The following is a 22,527-nucleotide window of genomic DNA, read 5'->3' as shown; positions in this document are numbered from 1 at the left end:
GAAGGTGAACTCACTGTAAATTGACATTTATGGATATAAATGGCATATTATTGAAAAAAAAAAATATGTACTGTGTAATATGTCATATTACTGTCATCTGATGAAGATTTTCAAAAGGTTAGTGAGCGATTTATTTTTTAATCCTGCGTTTGTTGATTGCATGTTTTGGCTATTGAAATGAGCTGTGTCTGGTGGTGGTTTTACATATATATGTGCTATGTTTTCGCCGTAAAACATTTTAGAAATCTGACTTGCTGGCTAAATGAACAAGATGTTTATCTTTCATTTGAGCTATTGGACTTGTTAATGTGTGGAGGTTAAATATTTTTAAGAATATTTTTGCGTTCCATGCGCCACCGTTCCAGCTGCACGTGGGAGGGTTGATTCCCAATTGGGAACCAGTATCGTAGACAGGTTAACCCACTGTTCCTAGGCCGTCATTGAAAATAATAATTTGTTTTTAACTGACTTGCCTAGTTAAATAAAGGTAATAAAAAAAAATTACAAATTAAAAAATAGATGGAACAGGGAAGCCGCGGAGTAGTCGCTAATATGGTAGCACGCGGGCGACACAGCGTTTAAAGTTAGCAGCCCGGGCTAGTAGAAGCGTCTGCTCTGACATCTGACAGAGGCTGGTTGAAAGCACAGTGGCTGGAGTATTCGTCAGCAGACCAGTCGTGGTGGTGCGGCGGGGCGCCGTGTCGACAAAGGATCGAAGCCAGATGGCAAAAGAGGTGTTGTAGTAATTGACTTTGCTAGCCGGGAGATGCACCTGGCTCATGGCTAACTTGTGCTAGCTTCGGGGCAGGGGCTTTAGCCACTATAGCCACTCGATAGCAGCGGTGATCTGGTGCCAAGGTCCAGAGTTTACGGCAAGGATCCGGTAGTGGATTCTAGCCATGTTTGGGTGGAGTCCGGGTGAACAACTGAGTAGGCCCGGGAGGTGGGCCTGGCTCAGGGCTAGCTTCGGTACTGGGTCACTCGGTGGCAGCTATCTAGCTGTGAAGATCAGGAGTAATGGTTGTGGAGAAACAGTCCGATACTGGTAGGCTGGCAAGTATTTTCCAGGCTACAAAAGAAAGGGCTGGTATCTGTGCAGAAGGTAAAGGCCGCTAGCAGTGGCTAACAATGACTAATAGCTAGTAGCTAATTAGCTGGTTAGCTTTGATGGCCAGGTGGTTCTGGCTGCAAGGTCCAAAATTATTTTTTTTATAATTGCGGTTCCCTATCACATTGGGTGAGGCAGGTTACCGGAAGGTACAATTGATTTGAAATGGAAAGGAGATTGAAAATAAAATTGAAATATATACAAAAAAAGGACGAAAAATTAAAAAGTAGACGAGAAGACAAACAAAACAGGTCTGCACTGCTACGCCATTTTGGAATGCTTTTCCAACAGTATTGAAGGAGTTCCCACATATCCTGGCTACTTTTCCTTCACTCTGCGGTCCAACTCATCCCAAACCCTCTCAATTGGGTTGAGGTTGTGTGCTTGTGGAGCCCAGGTCATCTGATGCAGCACTCCATCACTCTACTTGGTCAAAAACCCTTACACAGCCTGGAGGTGTTTTTTGGGTCATTGTCCTGTTGAAAAACAAATGATAGTCCCACTAAGCGCAAACCAGATGGGATTAGTCCCACTAAACGCAAACCAGATTGCTACAGAATGCTGTGGTAGCAAAGCTGGTTAAGTGTGTCTTGAATTCTAAATAAATCACAGACAGTGTCACCAGCAAAGCACCCCCACACTATCACACCTCCTCATCCATGCTTCACGGTGGGAACCACACATGCGAAGATCAAACATTCACCTACTCTGCGTCTCACAAAGACACAGTGTTTGGAACCGAAAATCGCAAATTTGGAGTCGTCAGACAAAAGGACAGCTTTCCACTGGTGTCCAGTGCTCGTGTTTCTTGGCCCAAGCAAGTATCTTCTTCTTATTTGTGTCCTTTAGTAATGGTCTCTTTGCAGCAATTCGACCATGAAATCCTGATTCAAGGCAGTCTCCTCTGAACAGTTGATGTTGAGATATGTCTGTTACTTGAACTCCGTGAAGCATATATTTTGGCTGCAATTTGAGGTGCAGTTAACTCTAATGAACTTATCCTCTGCAACTGAGGTAACTCTGGGTCTTCCTTTCCTGTGGTGGCCCTCATGAGAGCCAGTTTCATCATAGCGCTTGATGGTTTTTGCGACTGCGCTTGAAGAAACATTAAAAGTTCTTGAAATTTTACAGAATGACTCACCTTCATGTCTTAAAGTCATGATGGACTGTTGTTTCTTTTTGCTTATTTTAACTCTTCTTGACACAATATGGACTTGGTATCTTACCAAATATTGTCACGTTCTGACCTTAGTTCCTTTATTTTGTCTTTGTTAGTATGGTCAGGGCGTGAGTTGGGGTTTGCAGCCTATGTTCGTTTTTCTAGGTTGTGTTTATGTGTTTGGCCTGGTATGGTTCTCAATCAGAGGCAGGTGTCGTTTGTTGTCTCTGATTGAGAATCATACTTAGGTAGCCTTTTTCCACCTGTGTTTTGTGGGTGAATATTTTCCGTTTCAGTGTTTGCACCATTCGGGACTGTTTCGGATTTCATTTTGATCCTCTTGTTCTTGTTTTTGTATGTTGTATTAATTCTCATTAAAATACATTATGGTTACGTACCACGCCGTGCATTGGTCCGATCTCTCCTACTCCTCCTCAGAAGAGGAAGAGGAAATCCGTTACAGCTATGTTCTATATACCACCCGTACCTTGTCACCACACAACTGATTGGCTCAAACGCAATAAGAACAAAATAAATGGGACTTAACTTTTAACATTGCACACCTGTTAATTCTTGCTCCTACTTGAGACGCAGATGTCTCAACTAGGCACCTGGAAATGCAAATGCGCTACGCTAAATGCTAAATGTACTCGTTAAAACTCAAACGTTCATCAAAATACACATGTAGGGTATTGAATTAAAGCTACACTCGTTGTGAATCTAGCCAACAAGTCAGATTTTTAAAATGCTTTTCGGCGAAAGCATGAGAAGCTATTATCTGATAGCATGCAACACCCCAAAATGCCTGAATGCGACGTAAACAAAGATTTAGCGTAGCCGGCGCTACACAAAACGCAGAAATAAAATATAAAACATTCATTACCTTTGACGAGTTTCTTTCTTGGCACTCCTATATGCCCCATAAACATCACTATTGGGTCTTTTTTGCGATTAAATCGGTCCATATATACCCAAACTAGCTTTCTATGGAAGCTGTGTAATTCAGAAAAAAACATCGTTTTAAAACGCAGCGTCATTTTTTTAAATAAAAAAAGTCGACGATAAACTTTCACAAAACACTTCGAAATACTTTTGTAATCCAACTTTAGGTATTAGTAAACGTTTATAATCTATCAAAATGATTACAGGGCGATGTGTATTCAATAGCTCCTCGTCTTCAAATCAATGGCTGAAAATGTGGACTTCACACCATCCTGTCGGAGACCGGAAGAAATTGAATCCACTTAGTTGGATTTACCAACAAAAAACTCCCTGGAAAATGACGACAATGGCGACATCGTGTGGAATCTGTAGGAATTGCATGCAGGTCCATAATTAATTTTGTGCCCTTTTAACAACCCATGAAAGTGACGCATGGAAATTATTTTTAGCTTTCAGAGAGCAGTTTTTCTTGCGCTTTTCGATGAAACACACAATCTGTTATAGTCACAGCCGTGATTTAACCAGTTTTAGAAACTTCAGAGTGTTTTCTATCCACACATACTAATCAAATGCATATACTATATTCCTGGCATGAGTAGCAGGACGCTGAAAAGTTGCGCGATTTTTAACAGAATGTTCGAAAAAGGAGGGGGTAGGATAAAGAGGTTAATTGAAATGCATTCCAAGTGACTACCTCATGAAGCTGGTTGAGAGAATGCCAAGAGTGTGCAAAGCTGTTATCAAGGCAAAGTCTGGCTAAACATACAATTTATTTTGATTTGTTTAACACTTTTTTGGTTACTACATGATTCCATATTTGTTATTTCATAGTTTTGAAGTCTATTGTTCTACAATGTAGAAAATAGTAAAAATAAAGAAAAACCATGGAATTAGTAGGTGCGTCCAAACTTTTGCCTGGTACTGTATATATATTAAAAAAGTGATTTTGTGTATGTTTATATGAAATTTCCTACAGTAGATAAGAGGGGAACATCTTCTTTCTAATGATGTTAACTTTATTTCTCAAGTCCTAATATTAAGCTCATTACACTCACTGGAGTCTCTGACATAGGCTTTGAAAAAGCACCCACGAGAACGGGTCTTGGAAATAATGAAAAACTATCGACCAAATCTATTCACTTTAAAATTTTAATTACTTCTCCCTGACATTATCATTCACTAGGTGATAAGACAAGATGTGAAAAAAAAGACTCCTGTTCGAGGCTGATTTACACAGTGAATTGCTTCGTCAATTGCATTGGCCTGTACTAGCCACATGGTGGCGACAGTGAAGTGTTTTTGCTCGTGGTAATTTGCATGACTGCAATTGTCGATTTTAAAGGTGGTATGGGATGGATGTGATGGATGTTGCCTTCTCTGTTTAATGGAATACAATAAATGTTTTATCATTCACAGAATATTTCACAGCTGTTTAAAATCCATGCAAATAATCAAGGCTTTCAATGGACATCACATAAAAAACTTGATATGGAAACTTATAGCCTGATGAGACCTGCATTGCTTGACCGACTGACATGATACATCGATAAATGAGTATGACAGTATAGGATAGGAAAGTGTTTCTCTCCTTTCTTTCTCTCTCTCTCACACACATGCACGCGTTGTCATTTTGTACGACTTAATTGTACGTAGGCTGATGGGGTACACTGAATACATTACTGTAAATAACCCAGTTATCATAAACACACTTGACATCCTCTATGATAACAAGAGGACAAAGGTCTCTCCTCACATCCATGTACCTCTCAAGTTGAGAAGAAATCACAACATACTCTTCTGAGGCACTTACATAACACCCCAACAACCCCAGTAGTCATCTGATATTGTTAGCACATATATTGGGACTTGGGTCGATGTGTGTTGTCATTATACAGTATATAAGAAACATCAGAGAAACCAATAAAGTATTTCCTGTTACAATCTCGTCTCCACAGGAAATGTATTTTCTCATCAAATAATTTTGTATAACACTGAAATTATAAAAATGAATGAAATTGTGTTATAGTCTGGATAGTATTGCTAGTAATGATGATTACGTATTGATTGAAACAGAGCTACACATTAACTAGATTTCTTATAGTGATGCAGATCAGAGGAAAAATATACAAATTATGTTGTAACTTTGCCTAGTAGCTAAAGATCAGTATCCTACTTTCTGGCAGACAATGGACCAACAGAAGTAAATATGTTCAGAAGTAAAAACTTTTATTTTGTCAAATTTCTTTCCTATACAAAAGCCCTTTTTCAAAAGTTAGTACTTAATACATGGCAGGAATTACAATAATAATAAAATGGTTAATTGCAAAATTACATTTATATATTTAATATCCAAAATACATTGCATATACGAAGTAGCACAGCTCCCCTTTCATTGAACATTACTGTTTATGAGAGGTGGATGTAAAGGGTACATTTTAGATTATTACCTTCATGCTACATCTAACAAATTCCCTTTAATTCACACATCTAAAGCAATCGAGCTTAAAAGAGATGCTTGCTGTGAATATAAGGGGTGTCTGTGCTCTTTTGCATAATATACCAGGCCAATTTAAAGGCACAGACAAAAGCTGGCAATTTCTGGGTGGTTGGCTTAATGATATGAGACATGACAAGTATTGTTGGCCTATTTTAGAATTGAAAGCAACCAAAAGCATGGTATATACAGAATAACAGATTGACTATAAGTATAGGATTATGATTCAAGCAGGCATTTGTGGTTTTTGGTAATAACTAGCTAGAACAAATCTTGTGTTCACTCCAAGGCACTGAGGACATTACAAATTGAATTTCATAAAATAAAATAAAAATCATGTAAAAATGGACTGCCCAAATGTACAGATATAAAACGTTTAAAAATGTTGAACATACTATATATCAGTAACGGACTTAACAATGTTTGCATTTTTGACCGAGGTCAACTCGTATTAATTCTCTTGACTTTTTAAAACTGTGTCACATATGAAAATAACTCTGCATAATTTATACAGTAAGTTGCTTTAATGCCTAGTTGACCAATGTTTACAAAATAATAGAAAATAGGTCTGACGAACGCACAGCATTCGCGAATCTGAGGATTTCTACGTTTTCATCCTTTCTTACTTTATTGGTTTTGTTCTTTATTTAGTAAACCATTTATTTTCAAGAAGTAGTGAAACAAGTCCATATTCAGCTGTTTAAATACAATTATTTCTTTCATACAACAAACTTTAAACATCTGAAAATGCACGTTTTGAAATGGCAGTGCAGTATGAATGCACAGAGACACTTGACTGGCCTGGACAGACAAACAACTGTGATTGTCAAATTGAGGATGTGTTCCATGGACCAGAGGGCATTCACATTAATAATGACTTGGTCCAACAAAACATCTGGAAATGGAACGAACCAATGGCTGAAGAGGACAAACAGCATAGTTCCTATAACAACAGCCAACCGGTGTGTGGCCCCCTGAAAACATAGCTACAGCGCTTCACTTCCAACTCTGGTCTCCAATTCGCCAACTTCCAGTTTGGAGGATAAGATAAGTGTGAATTAATGGCATATTCCAGTTGCCAACATTTCATTTTCATTCAGTGCTGAGAAGTCCTTTTCTTTAAAGCCCTACCTATACCGGATGCAGATGGACGGACTGATAACAGAACATGAGACAGACGAACATGATGTTGATCTGAGACCCCATACAGGACTGGAACGAGGAACAAGGCAGGAGCTTTATCATATGAGGGAAATGTTTATTGAGACACATAGAGAATGGGTCCATGTCTGTGATCAGGCACAAAGTAGGTATGAGAGCCTCTATGGTCTCTCGATAAGGCTGCGTCTGTGTGGGTAACGTGTCTAGATTTTGGGGGCACTCTGAACTGGCCCATGGGTGCTGTTTTCAAGGGACACATGGCACAAAAAACACAGACAAACTGAAAAACTGAACAAAACAAACATGGAAACAGTCTCTTGTCTTGTAAATAAGTAGTACTCCATTTGGAACATCCAGTTTTTTTATCCTTCAAACATTCCTTCAGTTAGATCTCTTCAGTTAGCTTTCTTCAGTTAGCTTTCTTCAGGTAGCTTTCTTCAGTTAGTTTTCTTCATCTTGCCAGTTAAGAGCAGACTTTGGGTCCAGGCGGAGAATCGCCCTTTCTCTCGGTCTTAGTTGGTTTGGTTTCATTGTGGTTTCAGATCGGCACTGGTGGGTTTGGTTGGGGGGAGAGAAGGTTGGGGAAGACGTCATGGTGCAGTGGGGTTTAGTAGTAACTGCCTAGGTGGGAGGGCACGTGGGAGTTGGGGTGGCGGGGGACGCTGTGGTTGGGGTAGATGCCCCCTGTAGGGGAGCTCCAGTACGGAGCAGTGGGTCCAAAGAAATTAGAAGAGGTGACGGGCATGGAGGGGGGATGTGGGGACACGAAGTTGACCTTCTGCTGGTGGGCATGGTAGGAGGGCACGTATGCAAGGTCCGAGGGGTACTTGTACATGGAGGACTCGGTGGGGTGGGGCTGAAGGGCCTGAGCGATACCGTGGAAGTCAAACTTGTAGGCGTAGCGCTTGCCGTGCACCTTGGTCATGATGTTCTTGTCGTAGTAGTAGCGCAGGGCGCGGCTCAGCTTGTCGTAGTTCATGTTGGGCTTGCTCTTCCTCTCGCCCCAGCGCCTCGCCACCTCGTCTGGGTCAGTCATCTTGAACTCTCCATTGGTGCCCTCCCAGGTGATGCAGCCAGCATTGGTGCTGTCTGACAGGAGCTCCAGCAGGAACTGCCACAGCTGGATCTGTCCTGAACCTGACCAGGAAACACACACACACATAGGTCAAATCAACAGTTGTTCTATCCCTGAACACCTAACAGCCGATTGATCAAAGACCCATAACTCATTATGTACAGTCGTGGCCAAAAGTTTTGAGAATGACACAAATATTAATTTTCACAAAGTTTGCTGCTTGAGTGTCTTTAGATATTTTTGTCAGATGTTACTATGGAATACTGAAGCATAATTACAAGCATTTCATTAGTGTCAAAGGCTTTTATTGACAATTACATGAAGTTGATGCAAAGAGTCAATATTTGCAGTGTTGACCCTTCTTTTTCAAGACCTCTGCAATCTGCCCTGGCATGCGGTCAATTAACTTCTGGGCCACATCCTGACTGATGGCAGCCCATTCTTGCATAATCAATGCTTGGAGTTTGTCAGAATTTGTGGGGTTTTGTTTGTCCACCTGCCTCTTGAGGATTGACCACAAGTTCTCAATGGGATTAAGGTCTGGGGAGTGTCCTGGCCATAGACCCAAAATATCGATGTTTTGTTCCCCGAGCCACTTAGTTATCACTTTTGCCTTATGGCAAGGTGCTTCATCATGCTGGAAAATGCATTGTTTGTCACCAAACTGTTCCTGGATGGTTGGGAGAAGTTGCTCTCAGGGATGTGTTGGTACCATTCTTTATTCATGGCTGTGTTCTTAGGCAAAATTGTGAGTGAGCCCACTCCCTTGGCTGAGAAGCAACCCCACACATGAATGGTCTCAGGATGCTTTACTGTTGGCATGACACGGGACTGATGGTAGCGCTCACCTTGTCTTCTCCGGACAAGCTTTTTTCCGGATGCCCCAAACAATCAGAAAGGGGATTCATCAGAGAAAATGACTTTTCCGCAATCCTCACCAGTCCAATCTCTGTACCTTTTGCAGAATAACAGTCTGTCCCTGATGTTTTTCCTGGAGAGAAGTGGCTTCTTTGCTGCCCTTCTTGACACCAGGCCATCCTCCAAAATTCTTCACCTCACTGTGCGTGCAGATGCACTCACACCTGCCTGCTGCCAATCCTGAGCAAGCTCTGTACTGGTAGTGCCCCAAATCCCGCAGCTGAATCAACTTTAAGACACGGTCCTGGCGCTTTCTGGACTTTCTTGGGCGCCCTGAAGCCTTCTTCACAACAATTGAACCGCTCTCCTTGAAGTTCTTGATGATCCGATAAATGGTTGATTTAGGTACAATCTTACTGGCAGCAATATCCTTGCCTGTGAAGCCCTTTTTGTGCAAAGCAATGATGACGCCACGTGTTTCCTTGCAGGTCACCATGGCTGACAGAGGAAAAACAATGATTCCAAGCACCACCCTCCTTTTGAAGGTTCCAGTCTGTTATTCGAACTCAATCAGCATGACAGAGTGATCTCCAGCCTTGTCCTCATCAACACTCACACCTGTGTTAATGAGAGAATCACTGACATGATGTCAGCTGGTCCTTTTGTGGCAGGGCTGAAATGCAGTGGAAATGTTTCGGGGGGATTCAGTTCATTTACATGGCAAAGAGGAACTTTGCAATTAATTGCAATTCATCTGATCACTCTTCATAACATTCTGGAGTATATGCACATTTCCATCATACAAACTGAAGCAGAAGACTTTGTGAAAATTAATATTTGTGTCATTCTCAAAACGTTTGGCCACGACTGTACTTACTGAACACTGCAATAAAGTAGAATGCAAATGTGCACAATTCTCAGCAGATTTTTTTTTTCAGAGAAATCCACCAAGGCCATAATGAAGCAATGTATGTTGGGAAATTTAGTTTACATCTGATATATGATTGGTCTCACACATCCTCCTGTACCTACCTGGGTTGGCCAGTCGACTGCTGGTGGGCCCCAGGATCTGGTAAGGATCTGTGGAGAGAGAGGTCTGTTAGTCTGTATGTATCACTATACATTAGGCTGATCCTCATCCTTGTGAGATGGGTGTAACCAACTGCGGCTGTCTTAAGTGGAGCACACACACATGATGGTAGGAATGAGCAGGGTGAAATACATTACCTGGCTGAGGTCTGGGCTGTTCAGTGGACTTGGACACGTTCTGTGTGACCACCGGCGAGCCTGAAGAGGGAGAGTTTAGGAGGGGAAAGAAACAGGAGGGAAGAAAGCCAGTTGGGCGGTCATGGATAAACCACAGTACACATCTTAATGGCATGTCAGCCCCGTTCCAAAGAAAACAGGCCAGTAACTGGTGGCTAGGGTAAGTGCTTAAAGTTCACAGATTTCAGGGTTGACGACTGAGGATTTAATCATTGGTGGTTTGCCTTGCATGCTTGGGTTGAGTGGGCTCTCACACGACTCTCTATGAGCTAGGGAAGAATGTAAAATGCATTAGGAAAGTATTCAGACCCCTTGACGTTTTCCACATTCTGTTAGGTTACAGCCTTATTCTAAAATTGATTACATTGTTTTGTTCCTCATCAATCTACACACAATACCCCATAATGACAAAGCAAAAACACGTTTTTTAAAATGTTTGCTAATTTATAAAATACAAGCTTGGCACAACTGTATTTGGGGAGTTTCTCCCATTCTTCTCTGCAGGTCCTCTAAAGCTCTGTCAGGTTTGATGGGGAGCATTGCTACACAGCCATTTTCAGTTCTCTCCAGAGATGTATGATCGGGTTCAAGTCCGGGCTTTGGTTGGGCCACTCAAGGACATTGAGACTTTTCCCGAAGCCACTCCTGTGTTGAATTGGCTGTGTGCTTAGGGTCATTGTCCTGTTGGAAAGTGAACCTTTGCCCCAGTCTGAGGTCCTGAGCGCTCTGGAGCAGGTTTGTCAAGGATCTCTCAGTAATTTATTCCATTCATCTTTGCCTCGATCCTGACTAGTCTCCCAGTCCCTGTCGCTAAAAAACCCATCCCCACAGCATGATGCTGCCACCACCATGCTTCACCGTAGGGAGGGTGCCAAGTCTCCGCCAGACGTGAAGCTTGCAATTCAGGCCAAAGAGTTAAATCTTGGTTTCATCAGACCAATCTTGTTGCTCATGGTCTGAGAGTCTTTAGGTGCTTTTTAGCAAACTCCATGCAGGCTGTCATGTGCTTTTTACTGAGAAGTAGCTTCGTCTGGCCACTCTACCATAAAGGCCTAATTGGTGTACTGCTGCAGAGATGGTTGTCCTTCTGGAAGGTTTTCCCATCTCCACAAAGGAACTTTAGAGCTCTATCAGTGTGACCATTGGGTTCTTGGTCACCTCCCTGACCAAAGCCCTTCTCACCCGATTGCTTAGTTTGGCCGGGCGGCCAGCTCTAGGAAGTCTTGGTGGTTCCAAAATTCTTCCATTTAAAAATGGTGGAGCCCATTGTGTTCTTGGGGAATTTCAATGCTGTAGAAATGGTACCCTTCCCCCGATCTGTGCCTCAACATAATCCTGTTGCTCTGACATGTGATGTCAACTGATAGACAGGGTTGTGCCTTTCCAAATCATGTCCGATCCATTGAATTTACTACAGGTGGACTCCAATCAAGTTGTAGAAACATCTCAAGGATGATCAATGGAAACAGGGTGTACCTGAGCTCAATTTCGAGTCACATAGCAAATGGTCTGAATACTTATGTTAATAAAGTTTTTCTGTTTTTTGTTTATAAGCATTTGAAAAAGTTTCTAAAAACGTATTTTTCCTTTGTCATCATGGGGTATTGCATGTTGATTGCTGAGGAAATTGTTTCATTTAATCCAATAAGGCTGTAACGTAACAAAATGTGGAAAAAGTCAAGGGGTCTGAATACTTTCCGAAGGCACTGTATGTGATGATGCATGATGGGTTGGACCATATGCTAATTCCTTGTGTGGTTAGGCTACAAGTCTTTTTGTGACTCAGTAAAGCAAAGCGCTTGCTTACCTTTTCCACTGTGCATGTTGTTCGACCATCCAGTCCGCCGTACAGCATCATATGAAGGGTCTGAGAAGTGGAGAGCGACAAAGAGAGATTTGTCAACATTAAACACTCTACTGCACTTCCTAACATTTAATATCGGAGTATTGCATTTATTTATCCTATAGATGGGTTGGCTGAAATCGTATACGAAAATGATGCCCACGCATCGATGAGGCAGAAGGCTGTGGGGTGTTATGACTCTGAATGGTCAGATAGCTAGCAACAATTACAAGAAGCTGCCATGTGGGGAACCGTTTGTGGCTCGTTTTAACTCAGTGTAACTTGTTTAATTTTTAATTTTCAAAAACAGGGAGCCGAACCAGCGACCTATCGGTCACCGGCCCAAGCTCCCAACCGCCAGGCCATCAACCATCCAAGATCCCCCTACAGTTACGTGAGAGCTGCCCCTTAACCATTCGAACCCCCCCGAATAAAACAACAACCTCTCCCTCGACACCCCTCCCGCCCCCGCCCCCACCCCCAAACCTTGCAGACTGAATATAGTTTACATGTTGTCAACAATCTAGGCCAACCCAATCTTTTTTGCCTCATGGTTGCGCACAAGTCGGTTTTGTTGCTAAACAATCAAGCAGCCTATGCACGAGTGGGAAATGAACTGATTCTAGCTTGAGAAGATGAACCCTCCACTTCATCTCATAATATACACTAGTCCTGAATTAAAATGTGGTAGTTTCGCTTTTTGGTATGTGGCTGTGTATGTTCTAGGCTGTGCTCTCTACCTCCCCACCTGCAAGCGAACCCATCTCAGGAACACAACTTGGCTTTAAACAAGCAACGAGATTGTCACGGAAATAAGGCAGAGTAGTGATGCCAAGAGCTGGCTATAAAAAGGTTTGCCTGCCTATCCAAGCCCTGTCCAAGAAACCTTGTGCAGCAGGATATCTGGCCACGGTTATGTGGGTTTATCTGACATACAACTATGTCTCAAAACTAAAGGAACCAACAAGATGTCTTCGATGAAATGACAGTTTCATGAGCAGGTTGCACCATGGTGACCACAAACGGGAGGGGAAAATACACACAAACTGACACACAAACAGACAGATAGACATTCTAGTAGTTTATGATTGTAAGATGCTGCAACTGGAAAGAATTGCCTTACGTTTGTGAGGTTCCCAACTGATTGAATGCTGTCTGGGTACCTGAATTGCTACCAGTTGTAATCAATCTCCTTGACGTGCAGATAAAACAAGATGCATATTTTCTCCATCAAGGCATCAAAAACAGTACTGCACATTCCCATCTAAATTGAAAGTAGATGCAATTTCACCTTCATTTGGCTGGCAACGACTATAGCAACCCTGACATTTAGCTTTGTTATCGGCTAAGACTGTACCACATGCAAAAAGTCACTAGACAGGAGGACATATAACAGCCAGTGAAGCAAGACACACATCTAACAGATGTAATTTCCTACTAATATTACATAAGCTGATATAATGTCTTACTAATATTACATATAGCTGATGTAATGACTTACTAATATTATAAATAGCTGATATAATGTCTTACTAATATGACATATAGCTGATGTAATGTCTTACTAATATTACATATAGCTGATATAATGTCTTACTAATATTACATATAGCTGATGTAATGTCCTACTAATATTACATATAGCTGATGTAATGTCCACTAATATTACATATAGCTGATATGTCTTACTAATATTACATATAGCTGATATAATGTCTTACTAATATTACATATAGCTGATGTAATGTCTTACTAATATTACATATAGCTGATGTAATGTCTTACTAATATTACATATAGCTGATATAATGTCTTACTAATATTACATATAGCTGATGTAATGTCCTACTAATATTACATATAGCTGATATGTCTTACTAATATTACATATAGCTGATGTAATGTCTTACTAATATTACATATAGCTGATATAATGTCTTACTAATATTACATATAGCTGATGTAATGTCCTACTAATATTACATATAGCTGATGTAATGTCCACTAATATTACATATAGCTGATATGTCTTACTAATATTACATATAGCTGATGTAATGTCCTACTAATATTACATATAGCTGATGTAATGTCCTACTAATATTATAAATAGCTGATATAATGTCTTACTAATATTACATATAGCTGATGTAATGTCCTACTAATATTACATATAGCTGATATAATGTCTTACTAATATTACATATAGCTGATGTAATGTCCTACTAATATTACATATAGCTGATGTAATGTCTTACTAATATTACATATAGCTGATATGTCTTACTAATATTACATATAGCTGATGTAATGTCTTACTAATATTACATATAGCTGATATAATGTCTTACTAATATTACATATAGCTGATATGTCTTACTAATATTACATATAGCTGATGTAATGTCTTACTAATATTACTTATAGCTGATGTAATGTCTTACTAATATTACATATAGCTGATATAATGTCTTACTAATATTACATATAGCTGATGTAATGTCCTACTAATATTACTTATAGCTGATGTAATGTCTTACTAATATTACATATAGCTGATATAATGTCCTACTAATATTACATATAGCTGATATAATGTCCTACTAATATTACATATAGCTGATATGTCTTACTAATATTACATATAGCTGATATGTCTTACTAATATTACATATAGCTGATATAATGTCTTACTAATATTACTTATAGCTGATATAATGTCTTACTAATATTACATATAGCTGATATGTCTTACTAATATTACATATAGCTGATGTAATGTCCTACTAATATTACATATAGCTGATGTAATGTCCTACTAATATTACATATAGCTGATGTAATGTCCTACTAGTCTTCCATCGTGTTATAATGACTACATTAATATTTTTAATGTTTCAAATCTCATGATGTCACCACTGTTTTTATGTTTGGTCACATAAGTGGTGCTCATATAAGCCCCTGCTGAGCTCAACATGCAGTTAAGAGACACCGCAGGTGTCTAATGTGAAGACTTAAGGCTCTAAATCATGTGTGTCACGCTACATATACAGCCAATGGGACAGCTAGAACTTAACATGCTTCACCGTGGTGATGCAGACACCCACCTATTACAGGAGGGTTTGTCACAACTAGCTCCGTCTGACTCATCAGTGACCTCCGCATCTACAACTGGTTGAGAGCCATGTCATGGCTTCTCAAAACATTATCCAACACTGCCCTCTCGTGGTCAGAAACATGTAATTTCCTATAAAACAAACATTTGGAAATGCAGACCGTCCACTGGTTTACTTCAACCAACATTGAATAAATCAAAATGCACATCTACTTTAGTGTTGAGTACTTCTCAACCACAAACTTGATTTAAAGCTGTAATAAAAAATAAAAAATCAGGCTTTCTAAGAAGCAATGTCACTAGAACTTGTTTTATTGTCTAACATAAATTACATATCTACAATAAAAATAATTACAAACAGTGTATTTAATCACACTTTCACAGGATGTTATTTCAACTAATTTCCTTTTGCTCATGTGTGTTTGTGCTTTATAAAACCGTCCTTCAGCAGAAACATTTCCCTAAAAAGAGATCTCATGAACATCTCACTCTTTCTGCTTTTTAAACTATTAACCCCAGAGTTGACTCAATGGGCCTGAACCTGGAAGAACTAAACAAAGAGTGGGTCTCTCTTTTCTCTCACTGTCAGATGGGTCTGGGGTAGGATGGAGGGAGCTGGGTGGAGTGGTAGAGAAAGAGGGGGAGGGAGAAGAGAGAAGTCAGAGAGAGAGTGATAGAAGAAAGAGTGAGAGAGAGAGAGACAGAGTGAGAGAGGAATAACAGTCGGGCGGCCGTCGCTCAGCAGAGGCTGTCAGGTCCAATCTGCAGTGGGCTGGTGGGATAGCCAAGTAGCAACGACTGGGGGAGAGTCCTCGGAGAGTTGCGTTTCCTGCTTGCCTTGCCTGCAGACAACCTCTCTTTGTTTTACTAGCCCTTTTTTCCCCTCTCCCGCTCCCCCTCCTCTGCGAAAAAACACACAGGGGCTACCTCCTTCCAAGAGAAGGGTCACAAACAGAAGGGGGAGAGAGAGAGAGTGCGAGAGACAGATACAGAGAGAGAGAGAGAGAGAGAGAGACAGAGAGAGAGAGTGAGAAACTCAAGAGACCCAGACAGACGAAACACAATGTTGGAATCTGAAAAGAAAACAATGGCGTTGAATCCCGCTACTGTCTGATAAAGAGCAGAGGAGGTGGTTGGATAGACTACACTCGGCTCCACTATGTAGCCTTTAGACATGAGAGAGGGTCACATCCCTGCAATATCCTCATATTAAGGGTTCACCGCTATAGACAGTGGGGAAGTTCCTATTCCTGATTCGATTAGGGTCTGAGTCAGACCAGAAGGGCAGGGGTGGACATGAGACCTATGCGGAGCACCATTCAGCAGAGTAGACGAGAGGAGACGGAAGGTGAGGAGGAAGGGAAAGGGGAATACTTAGTCAACTGGATGATTTCAAACTAAATGTGTCTTCCACATTTAACCCAACCCCTCTGAATAAGAGAGTTGCGGGGGGCGCCTTAATCGACATCCACTTCATCGGCAACCGGGGAGCAGTTGTTGTGGGGGTTAACTGCCTTGCTCAAGGGCAGAAGAGGAGAGGAGAGGAGAGGAGAGGGTACGAAAGGAGTAGAGAGGAAACGAGAAGAGATGATAGGAAAGGGGGAAGCCAGGCAGACAGACTGGGAAGGACGACCAGAGTCCAGATGAGCACACCAGGTCAGGAATACAGTCAGCCATGCAAACTCAACAGACACCCCAGAAGTATGGAGCCTCTCTCTCCCTCTTTTTCCAGGCCCTCTGAGTAGAGCCAGTTTCCACTCTGGGCTGGGGTGTGGTGCAATGCTTGCTCCTCCTGGGAGACCTGACTGCAGACCAGCTATTCAAAACAAGCGCTGAGCACCAACGAGAGAGAAGCATAGTCATGGACCGCTTTTAACCCACAGTCTAAGCCAAAGACAGACTCAGACAGAGCAGGGCTCTTTATACTGTATGCAGGTGCTTTAAAAGCCATCTGTGTGAGAAAGGAAAAGAGCTGACTATATGAGCTTGGCAGAGGCAGCTGCCAAGCTTTAGCAGACACAATGTACATACAATGGATAGAGTACTGTATGTATGCTTGGCTATACAACCAATGTAAATCAGCAGTTCTCCACTTGGGAGGCCATAGAGGGAAAGATAAAAGACAAAGAATAGCCCATCAATCGCTAAAGCTTCCCTCTCTGTGACCACTGAGGAGCCATGTGGTAAATCACTGAATCTCCAAACTATCTCCCTGTACCCTTTAGCTCAACACACAGGCAAGCAAGCACATGAACACACGCACACACACTTTTCATGGCTGCTGCATTCCATGTTTTATATGCTCACTTTTATTCATAACATTGGTTTTTACATCAGACAGTCTGGAAAAGATTTGGAGGTCTCCTGCTGAATAACGGTGCTTACTATACCCTGACAGAGCTGAGATGGTATGTGACCCTTTTCTACAGGCAATATGACTGTGAACATCTGGCGATAGAAAGTTGATAAAAGTCTCAATACTGGCATTTCTTGAAGAAAAAGGCTTTTATGGAATTTTGGTTGTGACTGAGTTTGGATTAGGAGAAGAAGGAGCACTATTATGGTAGCCACTTCTCTGTGTTGGGGAAATGGTGTTGAGGGGAGTTGACCTGCTGGATCTGCCAGTCCAAATACCTGCCACTGAGAACCAGGAAGACGGGGTCAGAGGTGACACTGCAGAATCTTAGCGCCCATGTATTTTGTCTATGTCTATTGTCTAAAAAAACCCTGAATAAAATCATTCAGAAACATAAAGTATCTCATCGAGCACGCCCATGATGATATGAACCAGGGTGAGAACAGTGTAACTCAGCCTAGTCTCTTCCTCTCTTCCCAGCTAGATATGCCCTTTTCCTGTGAGCCAGGCTATCAGTGTTATTGCAACCTGTTCTCATGTACTGTATATGGTGGTGACTTCACAGTCCACATGTAAAGGATATGTACTTCATCTCACAGACACTAACACAGGCTTAGGCGGGTCTGACACACCAAGTCTGGAACCAATAGGATCCTGAACAGCTTCTACCCCAAGCCATAAGACTGCAAAAAATGTAGTTAAATAGTTAACCAAATAGCAACCTCTGCAGTGGTCCTTTTTGCAATTACTTTTTTGACTCATAACAAACGCTGCTGCTACTGTTCACTATCTGTCACTTTATTCCTTGTTGCAGTGCATTAGGAAACTATTCAGACCCCTTGACTTCTTCCACATTTTGTTATGTTACAGCCTTATTCTAAAACTGATTCAATCGTTTTTTTTCTCTTCATCAATCTACCCCCAAAATGACAAAGCAAAAACAGGTTTTTAGATATTTTTGCAAATGTATTCAAATTAAAAAACTGAAATATAACATTTACATAAGTATTCAACCTTTTACTCAGTACTTTGTTGAAGCACCGTTGGCAGCAATTACAGCTTCAAGTCTTTTTGGGTATGATGCTACAAGCTTGGCACAACTGTATTTGGGGAGTTTCTCCCATTCTTCAATGCAGATCCTCTCAAGCTCTGTCAGGTTGGATGGGGAGCGTTGCTGCACAGCTATTTTCGGGCCTCTCCAGAGATGTTTGATCAGGCTCAAGTCTGGGCTCTGGCTTGGCCACTCAAGAACATTCTGAGACTTTTCCAGAAGCCACCAAGTTGTCTTGGCTGTCTTGGCTGTGTGCTTAGGGCCGTTGTCCTGTTGAAAGGTGAACCTTTGCCCCAGTCTGAGGGCCTGAGCACTCTGGAGTAGGTTTTCATCAAGGATCTCTCTGTACTTTGCTCCTTTCATCTTTCCCTTGATCCTGACTATTCTCCCAGTCCCTGCCGCTGAAAAACATCCCCACAGCATGATGCTGCCACCACCACAAAGGGTTCAATCTTGGTTTCAGCAGACCAGAGCATCTTGATTCTCAAGGTCTGAGAGTTCTTTAGGTGCCTTTTGGCAAACTCCAAGCTGTCATGTGCCTTTTACTGAGGAGTGGCTTCCATCTGGCAACTCTACCATAAAGGCCTGATTGGTGTAGAGCTGCAGAGATGGTTGTCCTTCTGGAAGGTTCTCCCATCTCCACAGAGGAACTCTGGAGCTCTGACATAGGGACCATAGAGTTCTTGGTCACCTCCCCTTCTCACCTGATTGCTTAGTTTGGCCAGACGGACAGCTCTAGGAAGAGTATTGGTGGTTCCAAACTTCTTTCATTTAAGACCTCACAGCTTGGTTTTTGCTCTGACATGCACGGTCAACTGTGGGATCTTATATAGACAGGTGTGTGCCTTTCCAAATCATGCCCAATCAATTTACCACAGGTGGACTTTAAGTTGTAGAAACATCTCAAGGATGATCAATTGAAAAAGGATTCACCTGAGCTCAATTTCAAGTCTCATAGCAAAGGGGCTGAAAACTTGTGTAAATAAGGTATTTCTGTTTTTAATTTGCAATAAATTTGCAAAAGTTTCTAAAAACCTGTTTTTGCTTTGTCATTATGGGCGTAGATTGATTAGGACATGTTTTTATTTAATCCATTTTATAATAAGGCTGTAATGTAATAAAATGTTGAAAAAGTCAAGGGGTCTGAATACTTTCCAAATGCACTGTACATGTACATATCTACTTCACTTACGTCATAACCCTGCACATTGACTCGGTAATGGTACCCCTTGTATATAGCCAAGTTATGATTACTCATTGTGTGTCTATTATTAATTTTATTATTATTCTGCGTTTTACTTTTCTATTATTTCTCCATTTCCTTTCCCTCTGCATTGTTGGGAATGCATTGGTAAACCTGTCATTTACGAAGCATGTGACAAATAAAATGTGATTTGATAAATGTCACTGCAAATGCGCATTTGACAAAGTGTCTCCTCAGAGTGGCACAGCGGTCTAAGGCACTGCATCTCAGTGCTAGAGGCGTCACTACAGACCCTGGTTCGATTCCAAACTGTATCACAACCGGCCGTGATTGGGAGTCGCATAGGGCGGTGCACAATTGGCCCAGCGTCGTCTGGGTTAGGATTTGGCTGGGGTAGGTCGTCATTGTAAATAAGAATTTGATCTTAACTGACTTGCCTAGTTAAATAAAAAACATTCAGAGTTATTTATGGATCATAAAGTCACATTTTAGCTGTCTGCAAAAAACCCTGTCTTCCAGACTGATCAGTGTATCTGATCGGAGAGAATGAACATGTCTCATCAACACCAAACAACACAGAACACAAATCTACATGTTAAAACAATGAACAGTGCCCTACAATGCTCAGTGTAACAGTTGCCCTCCAAAACCTCCACAAATACACACATCAACCGCCAAAAAACCTTTCCTCCCTACCACCACATGTTCCCTCTTAGATTGAGTCAAAGTTGTGACAACAAAAACAACTCATCTCCCTTTCTGTCTCCTTTCTGTCTCTGTTTACATTGTGGCTGACCCACCTGTCCTTTAAGTACACCGCTCCACAAAAATGACCTTATTTAGACGTGCTATCTCACTGAGCCCCCCCACCCTATCCTCCTATATCTCCCCCTGTGGATGGGGAGGTTAGCCACGGCATGCCTTTTGTTTTGCTAATTCCCTTCCATTGTAAGGTGGCCCTCGCTTTCCTCCATGTGCAGGTAGGCCATGAATAGCACAGACTGGGGTAGCGCTGCCTGATATTATTCCCCTGTACAAAAGATACACCTGTCAATAGCTGTGTCTCTGCTTGGTGCTGCCAGGACCTGGGCCTGTTCTCCTCTGTGGCAGCAGAGAGGGAGCTGGCACTCACACTGAGACCACCGTGCGCTGAGGGGCTGGCAGACAGAGCGGAGCGTGCTGGCTAAATGATGCTGGCTAAATGATCGTGCTAAATGAGAACACTCTTTCTTGTCCTCTCTCACATTCTCTCTTTCGCTCTCGCTCTCTCTCTCTCTCACTCTCTCACTCTTTCAGCATATACCTGGCTCTCTTCAAAAAAGGAAGCATAGACCCCTATAAAAACACCTCTGAAATAGAAAACTGTTGCCCATATTTAACATTAGCAGTAAGGTTTTAGAAAATAATGCTGTCCTACCTTCTTTGGCAGCCAGGCGTGGAGACTGGTCCGTGTGAGATGGAGTGTTGTAGGATAATGATGAGCTACCTGCAACACGCCAGATGGGCACAACGTCAGAGCTGTATGATCAAAAAATGTTTACAGTTATCTGTGCATAGGGCAAGATTCCTAAAATATACTGGCTAATAGGTTATATAGTATAGAAATGCATCAAGAACTGCAACACTGCAGGTTTTTTCACGCTCAATAATTTCCAATAAAGGTATATCAAGAATGGTCCACCACGCAAAAGATATCCAGACAACTTTACACAACTAGGGGAAGCATTGGAGTCAACTCAATATTAGGAAGGTGTTTCTAATGTTTGGTATGCAGTGTACAATGCTATTAGCTGTGAGTAGAAACACTGGCCAATACCCAGTAGGTGGCAGTAAGAAGATCCTTGATTAGTGTAAGTAGATCTCAATTGCCTTTAATTTGAGATGCCTCTGAAAAGTATACTTAAAAACTGCCCATGGTACATTGTAAACAATCAATCCATTCTATCCAATAAAGAATCGACCCAGCAATATTTTTTATATGTAATCCTTTAAACTCAGAATGCTGTGCTGAGTCAACAATTCCACCACAAACCTCCTGACTATTAAAGTCCAGAAACCAAGACTATTTATAATAGCATAATGGCTAGCTTTTCATTTTACCTTATGGAGCAGAACTGTGCTCTGCATTCCTCTACTTACACAGGCACCCTGGGCGGCACCAAAATGCTCTCTTAACTTTAGCTGCCCCGACGCATAAATCAGAGTGGAAAAACAGAACAAAAATGCACTGGGAAAATACCAGTACTAGTACTACTATGGGGAGTGTAAAATTTAAGACAAAGACTACTACTATTGGGAGTTGCTGGTTAGGAAGGAACTCTATGAGTTTTTCTGAATGGGCAGGAGACGGAGAGATGAATAACAGTATAGGCTACAGCTTGGGAATGCAGGATGCCTTTGCTCATTTTGGAGGGGGGGGGGGGAGTGGGGGGGAGTGGGGGGGCCCACAGCAATGCAGATCTGGGGTCTGTTTCTTGGCGGGTTGGCGGAGGGAGGCGGGAGGCGGGGGCTCTACACACATATTCTAACCCCCACCCTATCCCGCAACACCACAGCCCACACCACCCCCAAGGCTCTGGCCCTGGTTTGGACCTGGGGCTGGTGAACAGGGGCAGCATTGTGTGAGGCAGGATCCCTGCACAGCAATCAAACGCAGCTCCCCATACAAAAATTATTCCACACTCTCAGTGTAAGCGCACGGGGCAGGCACGGCACCAACCCATCTCCAGGGTGAGAGAGAGAATAGTAAAAAGTAGTAGAGAGAGAGAGAGACGGGGTTAGGGTTAACTACTGCCCTACTGGGTTCCACATGGGGGCCGCCCCAGACAGGCAGAGCTGCTGAGAAAACAGATTCAAAAGAGAACACTGGGACCGCTATTAAAAGGACGGGAGAGA

The 22,527-nt window shown here is 41.9% G+C and overlaps 1 protein-coding gene across 4 annotated transcripts in view; it reads right to left on the bottom strand.

Annotated features, from left to right (window-relative positions):
- Window positions 1-5,414: 5,414 nt before the first annotated feature.
- Window positions 5,415-22,527, bottom strand: part of LOC110504034 (Friend leukemia integration 1 transcription factor) — a 34,665-nt gene continuing 17,552 nt past the window's right edge. For all 4 annotated transcript variants that reach the window (XM_021582831.3, XM_021582832.3, XM_021582833.3 and 1 more), the window contains 5 exons: window positions 21,050-21,118; window positions 11,871-11,930; window positions 10,025-10,084; window positions 9,830-9,877; window positions 5,415-8,001 (listed from right to left, as the gene is read on the bottom strand). In XM_021582831.3, the coding sequence (XP_021438506.1) occupies window positions 7,472-8,001; window positions 9,830-9,877; window positions 10,025-10,084; window positions 11,871-11,930; window positions 21,050-21,118 (767 nt within the window). In that variant the 3' untranslated portion in view covers window positions 5,415-7,471. The remainder of the gene's footprint in view (window positions 8,002-9,829; window positions 9,878-10,024; window positions 10,085-11,870; window positions 11,931-21,049; window positions 21,119-22,527) is intronic.

The sequence above is a fragment of the Oncorhynchus mykiss genome, chromosome 24, assembly GCF_057628025.1.
Source record: "Oncorhynchus mykiss isolate SJ-2025 chromosome 24, ASM5762802v1, whole genome shotgun sequence".
Lineage (NCBI taxonomy): Eukaryota > Metazoa > Chordata > Actinopteri > Salmoniformes > Salmonidae > Oncorhynchus > Oncorhynchus mykiss.
Note: the sequence above shows the minus strand (reverse complement) of the source record. Positions and strands in the feature narration are given on the sequence as shown.